We start from the raw sequence: 7,500 nt of genomic DNA, 5'->3' as shown, positions 1-7,500 counted from the left end.
TGTTTGTGACTTGGATCGGAAAACGATTTATCAGAGAAAATCGTGATTCCAAAGATTGGCGAAAAGACATTTGGGATTTTTGGCGTTCCTAATTACTTGGGTATTTTCTCATTCGTTTATTTGTCTTTTTCTTTTTTCTTTTCTTTCTTTCTTTCTTTCTTGCTTTCTTTTTTAGGGAGGGCTCGATGTCTGAGCGACACTATTTTTAGCTTTTCTGCTTCAGGCGTCTGGTTGCTCGGTGGACAACGTGTCGACTTCACATCCCCGTGGTTGGCAGATCGAGTTCGTGAGTTTCCACTGTCACCTGGCGGTACTGACGTGGCTGGGCACTGCGTTGGGTAAGGACCAAGCTCAGATCGAGTCAACACTCGTTGGCGCATTATCTTACGAGTCAGTACACGCTGACACAGGCGGGCTCGCCTCAGTGCATACAAGCCCGGCGTAGCATCTGCTCTGTAAATTTGGCTTATCCTTATCCTTTTGCTTCTCTTTTTTGTTTTTGTTTTATTTACATTGTTTTTTTTACACTATTCTTTATTCTCTTCATTAACTCATTACTGTATATCAACCATCATTATTCTCATAAAACCTCATTCTCGTCCTTTATCATTTTACTATTCCTTCCCCCTCCTCTAATACACCCCTTGCATTCCCATTCTCCCACATTTCCCGTTTTCTTTCTCTTATAACCCCCAAAGAAAACGGGAAAAGCACCATCGACTCACAGGTTCACAACTCTTATCGAGCCGTGATATCAAAGCGTTTATCCTCAGACTTTTATTCCTTCGTTATGGCGGCAAGTCAGATATATCGAGTCAATTTACGGATGAAGACGAATTACGAGAAGATAAAACACACGTGGTGAAAGATGGACGAGAGAAATACGTGGTTAAAAGAGAAAAAAAATACGGGAGGAAAGATTGGGGACAATATGGCGAAGCAAAGAAACATGGGAGGATAATTTTGAGAAATAAAAGAGACAAGGATACGGGGAAATAGAGGGAATGACAAAAGAAAATATAGGGGAAAAAAATATCAGAATTATGCAAAGGGAATAATATAGATGTGGAGAGAGACGTACCAAAGAAAACAAAAGAAAAGTGAAGGATATAAAAAAATATTTACATACACGTAGTGAAATATATATATATATATATATATATATATATATATATATATATATGTATATATATACACATATATATAAATGAGGCAAGAGTGGACATAGACGGAGCAACTTAACCAAGAAAGAGACCGAAAGAATGATAGAAAAAAACAAAGGACAATGAAAAAAAAATCTAATTCCACGCTCCCTTTAACGACTTCCCCCTCCCTCAAGAAAAGCCTCTGCAACGACCACCACGACCTCCCTGACCACGACAGGACACGACACGACACGACATAGAGCCTTGCGTGCGTGCAGTCGTAAATAGAAACGGAAAGTGAAAACCAAAATAGAAACGCGCAAACTCAAAAAAAAATACAAAAAAGTCCTTTTCCTGACCATTCCCGATCAAAAGGTCAATAGGATGATTAAATGTGTGTGTACCTGGAAGGACGAGGGGGGGAGGGGAAGGGGGGGGGGGTAAGAGGGGGGATAGAAGAAAGAGGAGAGGTAAGTAGAGGGGTGAGTAGGGGTTAGGGGAGGGGGGATGAGGGAGGTGGAGGAGGAAGTAGAGGAGTGAGTAGGGGTTAGGGGAGGGGGGATGAGGGAGGTGGAGGAGGAAGGACGAGGGGGGGAGGGGGGAGTAGGAGAGGGGTAGAAAAAAGAGGAGAGGTAAGTAGAGGGGTGAGTAGGGGTTAAGGGAGGGGGGATGAGGGAGGTGGAGGAGGAAGTAGAGGGGGGAGTGGGAGGTGGAAGAGGAGGAATGAGGGAGATGGAGGAGGAAGTAGAGAGGGGAGTGGGAGGTGGAAGAGGAGGAATGAGGGAGATGGAGGAGGAAGTAGAGGGGCGAGTGGGAGGTGGTGGAGGAGGAAGTAGAGGAGTGAGTAGGGGTTAGGGGAGGGGGGATGAGGGAGGTGGAGGAGGAAGAACGAGGGGGGGAGGGGGGAGTAGGAGAGGGGTAGAAGAAAGAGGAGAGGTAAGTAGAGGGGTGAGTAGGGGTTAAGGGAGGGGGGATGAGGGAGGTGGAGGAGGGAGTAGAGGGGGGAGTGGGAGGTGGAAGAGGAGGAATGAGGGAGATGGAGGAGGAAGTAGAGGGGCGAATGGGAGGTGGTGGAGGAGGAATGAGGGAGGTGGAGGAGGAAGTAGAGGGGTGAGTAGGGGTTAGGGGAGGGGGGATGAGGGAGGTGGAGGAGGAAGTAGAGGAGTGAGTAGGGGTTAGGGGAGGGGGGATGAGGGAGGTGGAGGAGGAGGTAGAGGGGGAGTGGGAAGTGGAAAAGGAGGAGGAATAAGGGAGGTGGAGGAAGTAGAGGAGTGAGTGGAAGGTGGAGGAGGGGGAATGTGGGAGGCGGAGAAGGAAGTAGAGGAATGAGTGGAAGGTGGATGGGTGGTGGGTGGGTAGGTAGGTAGGTAAGTAGGTAGGTAAGTAGGTAGGTATGTAGGTAGGTAGGTAGGTGGGTGGGTAAGTAGATAGGTAGATAAGTAGGTAGGCAGATAGGAAAGGAGGTAGGTAAGTAGGTTGGTGTAGGTAGATAAGTAGGTAGGCAGATAGGTAAGAAGGTAGGTAAGCAGGTTGGTGGTAGGGAGGGAGGGAGGGAGATGGATAGGTAGATAGACAGGCAAGTAGGTAGGTAGACAACTAGATAGATAAGCAGACATAAATATATACATACATATACATACAAATATACACAGATAGACTTGTAGACAAATAAGTGGACGTACAAATCTTTAATTCAGACAAACAAACAAAGAAATCACACAGCCTTACCTTGGTGGTGAAGGGCGTGTTGGGGAAGCGATTGACCAGCTGTTCCCTGCTGAGGTGCTTGAAGGAAATGGAGTCCCTGGTCCACGTCCAAAGCAGGTTGGGCTCGACGTTCCTGAGGAGGCGGGCGACGAGTGGCAGGTCGGTGTTGCTCAGCTGGTACTCGACGTAAGGATTGTAAGGCTCGGGTGCGGCCTCGACTTCCTTGGGCTCTTCCTTCTCCCCGGGGGGATTGTCTTCCGGTTGGTCGTCTTCCTTCTTGGCTTCGTCGCTTTGCTCTTTGTCCTCTTGGTCGTCCTCGCCGGCGTCGTCCGATGTCTTGCTCTTGTTCGTCTCCTCGCTTTTGCTCTTGAGTTTCTTCAAGATGCTGGTTGTGCTGTACTTGAACAGCGCGGAATTCTTCTCGGTGATGCATTCCTTCAGTCCCTTCCGTATTTCAGAAGGGCCGAGTATGGCAGTGTTGATTTCGTTATCGGGAAAGAAATCGAGCGGCTTCGAACCCCGTCTCGACTCTTCTGGAATACTGGAAGACTCGTCGCTTGCCTGACTCTGGTTCGGGGAGGTGTTTCGACTCTCCGACTCCCCGCTGGCAAGAGACTGGGGACTACTGTCGCTAGGACTAGGAGAATTCGCGTCTTTGGCTGCGGGCTCTACATCCTCTACGCTGGAAGAACCTAGATTGGCAGTGGTCTTGGTTTGTGGTCTCTCGACTAGCTCTACAACGGATGATGATGAGGTGGGAGATGAGGGGGACGACGACCTACATGAGGAGGATGAGAATGAGGACACGAGTGAGGGCGGCGGAGGCTGAGGAGCTGAGTCAGAGGGCGTCCCGGACTCCGCTAAACTCGGGCCTTCCGCTGTGTCTCGGTTCAGCTGGGTCTCTGCCTCCCCGGAGCCCTCCTCCGCACTCGGGCCGTCGGACGAGGGCGCGGCCGACTCGCTCGACAATGCCGGGCCGTCTTCGTCGCCGCCCGATGCCCCCGCACCGGACGTTGTGGAGGTGCTGCTCCCAGCTGCGGCTGCGGTGGTGGTGGAGGTGGAAGAGGTTGCAGTGGTTGCAGCGGTGGTGGTGGCAGTGGTCGACGGAGGCGTGAGAGGTGGGGGACTGATGAAGACGGCCTGGTACCCGACGTGAGGACAAACGCAGTTGTTCGGGTGTGGATTAACGTAGGGGACCGAGTGCTGGATTTTCTCCACCCAACCGCGCCTCTTCAGGGCGTCCTTGATGGCGGGGAAGTAACCGAAGATGGAGAAGACGCGGCCCTCCTGCTCGACAAAGAATGGAAAGGAAGTGCTAAGTAAGAAATGTGGAGCTCTATAACATTTTTTTTTTTTTCTAATATTGTTCTACTTCTTTGATGAAATGATACAGTATATACACTTGCTGAACCTTCAAAGAAAATTTATATTTTGTCAATAAAAAATAAGCTACTCAAGTCACTCACCATGATGGCCTTTTCAGTGAAGAGCTTCGCCTTCTTAATCTGCTCGAAGGAGACCTGCTGCGACCGCGGCGACACCCCCGTCCCTTCCCTCTTCTTCCCGGGCGACTTTGGCACGCTGGGGTTCGTGGGCGCCAGACCCCCCTCGAGGCCACCCATTCCTCCGCCGCCCCGCCCGTGCGGGTGCTTCAGGCGCGGGCGCGGCGAAGACCCGGGGGGGCTGAGCGAGGCCTTCTTCTGCGGCGAGGAGGAGGCGTCTCTGATCCTCTTGGGGGACGTGCTGGCGGCGGACGCTCGGTGGCCCTTGTGGCTCTGCGACTTGAGCAGCGGCGCGGGTTTCGAGGACGTCTTGGAGGAGCTGACGACGGCCGAGCTGACCAGGGGGGCCATGGGCGCCTTGCGGCTGGTGATCGTGTCGCATTTCGTGCACGATATCTTCGACAAGACGTTCTTGGGGAACTTCGACTGCGGAATCTTGTTCGCGATCAACGAGGACGAGGCGGCCTTCGACTTCTCCTTCCCCTCCGACGTCTTGGAGGCCGAGGAGGTCGTCGTGTTGACGGAGTTCTCGTACTTCGTCTGAGTCATCGTGAACTCCTCGGAAATCTTCTTCACGTGGCGTCGCACGGCCGTCGAAGGGCGGATGTTGCCCTTGGCCTTGAGGTCCTTCTTGTAGAACTTGGTCGTTCTCCTCCACTCCTTCGCGTTGGCTTCGTCGGGGCCCTGGAGGGGGCCGTGGCCACTACTGCCGAGGCTCAGGTAGTCGATGGCGGGCCGAATCTCGATGTTGTTGTATGGGATCTTCCCAGTCCTGACCAGCGGGCTCAGCTGCGCCGGCGCTCCGGGTCCGAGGTTCTCCGGCATCTTGATCGCTCTGCCTGGGATGGCAACCTTCATACTGGGTCGCGGCTCGCGGCTGCGGCATCGACTGTCGTCCCGGGAGAGGAACGGCTACAACATCCTCGCGGGAGCCGACGGAGAGGCTGACGTCACTTCCGAGGCAACGGCGTGGAAGTCGACCTTACTACTGCTTCCCTGGGGCGCCATCGATCTCCTCCGGGGACTGCGCGCAGAACGGGAGACAGGTTTACAACGCGGAGGTCTTCTCCTGATGCCAATCGCTGGTCGACGACCTCTGACGCCCATCAAGGAAGCTCGGATCGCGAATCCCTCGATCTCTCGCTGTCTCGCCTCAGGCCAGATGAAGGGGATGACCTGGTTAGAGAGTCTTGCCTCGCGGTGGGCGGCGGCCGTGCAGGAACGCGGGGCACTGCGCCTTCAGGGTTCGGCCGCTGATGTATTCTGCAGAAGGAGAAGAACATGAATGTTTATGATGCTGGAGTGAAAAAAAAACATTAAAAAATGGATATGAATACAGAAAGAAAAAAATATATTTATTCTCTCCTCCTCCTCCTCTCTCTCTCTCTCTCTCTCTCTCTCTCTCTCTCTCTCTCTCTCTCTCTCTCTCTCTCTCTCTCTCTCTCTCTCTCTCTCTCTCTCTCTCTGTCTATCTATCTCTCTCTCCCTCTTCTTCTCCCTCTCCCTCTCCTTCTCCTTCTCCTTCTCCTTCTCCCTCTCCCTCCCCCTCCCCCTCCTTCTCCCTTTCCCTCTCCCTCTCCCTCACCTTCTCCATCCCCCTCCCCCTCCCACTCCCTCCCCCTCTCCCTCATCTTCTCCATCCCCCTCCCCCTTCCCCTCCCACTCCTTCTCCCTCTCCCTCTCCCTCATCTTCTCCCTCCCACTCCCCCTCACCCCCCCTCCCCCTCCCCTTCCCTCACCCCCACACCTCCCCCTCCCTCCTCTAATAAGCCAAGCTACACAAGCAACGCGGAAAGAGTCGACCGGAGCGAAATACCTGCCTAATATCTTGAATCAACAACCCTTAAAGCAGAAGAGCCAAAATGTACATGCATATCCAGCCGCGTTCTCCATCTTAATTGAAAGTAGGAGACAAGTCACGAAGACTTCGACTTTTTTTTTCAACATCATTTTCTTCTGTGTCTTCTTATTCGTTTTCTTCTGGGTCTTCTTCTTCGTCTTCTTCTGTGTCTTCTTCTTCGTCTTCTTCTATGTCTTCTTCTTCGTTTTCTTCTTCTGTGTCTTCTTCGTCTTTTTCTTCTTCGTCTTCTGTGTCTTCTTCGTCTTCTTTTGTGTCTTTTTCTTCGTCTTCTTCTGTGTCTTCTTCTTCGTCTTCTTCCTCCTCTTCGCTCTCCTCCGTCTCCTCCTTCCCCCTTTTCTACTCCTGTTACTACTTCACTCACTCCCTCTTCCCTTTATTTACTTCTTCTCCTACCCTCCAACTCAACCCCTCCTCCACGCCTTCCCCCTTCCCCTTCCCCTTCCCCTTCTCCTTCAGAAGATGACGAAAAAGTAGGAGAAAAAGAAGAAGAAGAAGACGAAAAAGAAGAAGAAAAAGAAGAAGAGGAAGAAGAAAAAGAAAAAGAAGAAAAAAATAAAGAAAGAACAACTAAACAACAACTAAACAACAACAAAAGAAAGAAAAAACGAAAAAAAAAGAAAAAAAAAAGAAAAAATGACACCAAAGCAAAGAAAAGAAACGAAAAGAAAAGAAAAGAGAAAAGAAGAGGCTCTTTCCCCCTTCCTTACGCAACGTGGCCGTCCGCGTATCGCCTCCACGACGTAAATCTTGGTTAACTGCGACCCAGTTTTCAACGCCGGTCGGGCGAGAGTGATCAATAGCTATGATGCAACGTCTATTATCAGCTGAACCCTGTCACCCTTTCCTCTTCCCCTTTCTCAGTTTCCTTCTTCCTTTCTCCCTTTTTCTTTCTGCTTTTCTCTTTCTTATTTTCCTTTTTTCTTTCTCCTTCTACGTTTCTTTTTCTCTTTCTCATTTTCCTTCTCCTTTCTCCCTTTCTCCTACGTTTCTCTTTCTCATTTTCCTTTTTCCTTTCTCTTTCTATTTTCCTTCTCCCTTTCTCTTACTTTCTCTTTTTCTTTTTCCTTCTCTCTTTCCCTTTCTGTGTTTCTCTTTCTTCTTTTCCTTCTCTCTTTCCTTCTCTCTTTCTCTCTTTCCTTCTCCCTTTCTCTTTCTCCTTTTCCTTCTCCCTTTCTCCTTCCCCTTTACCATTTCTCTATATCTCTCTTCCTTCTCCTTCTCCCTTTTTCGTCCTACCACTCTTCTTCTCTCTCCCTTCCTTACCCTCCCTCTCCCTTTGTTCTCG

General features: G+C 50.8%; 1 protein-coding gene across 1 annotated transcript in view; it reads right to left on the bottom strand.

The window, feature by feature from the left end:
* The window catches only part of LOC122259666 (uncharacterized), a 64,341-nt gene that overhangs the window by 28,822 nt on the left and 28,019 nt on the right, over window positions 1-7,500 (bottom strand). Inside the window, exons 2-3 of the mRNA XM_086546732.1 lie at window positions 4,319-5,617; window positions 2,874-4,139 (exon numbers count right to left, since the gene is read on the bottom strand). Coding sequence (XP_086402858.1) covers window positions 2,874-4,139; window positions 4,319-5,212 — 2,160 coding nt within the window. The 5' untranslated portion in view covers window positions 5,213-5,617. The remainder of the gene's footprint in view (window positions 1-2,873; window positions 4,140-4,318; window positions 5,618-7,500) is intronic.

This window comes from Penaeus japonicus, unplaced genomic scaffold, assembly GCF_977035675.1.
Source record: "Penaeus japonicus unplaced genomic scaffold, GWHDUDI00000001_assembly GWHDUDI00000018, whole genome shotgun sequence".
NCBI lineage: Eukaryota > Metazoa > Arthropoda > Malacostraca > Decapoda > Penaeidae > Penaeus > Penaeus japonicus.
This window is presented reverse-complemented; position numbering and strand designations above follow the sequence as displayed.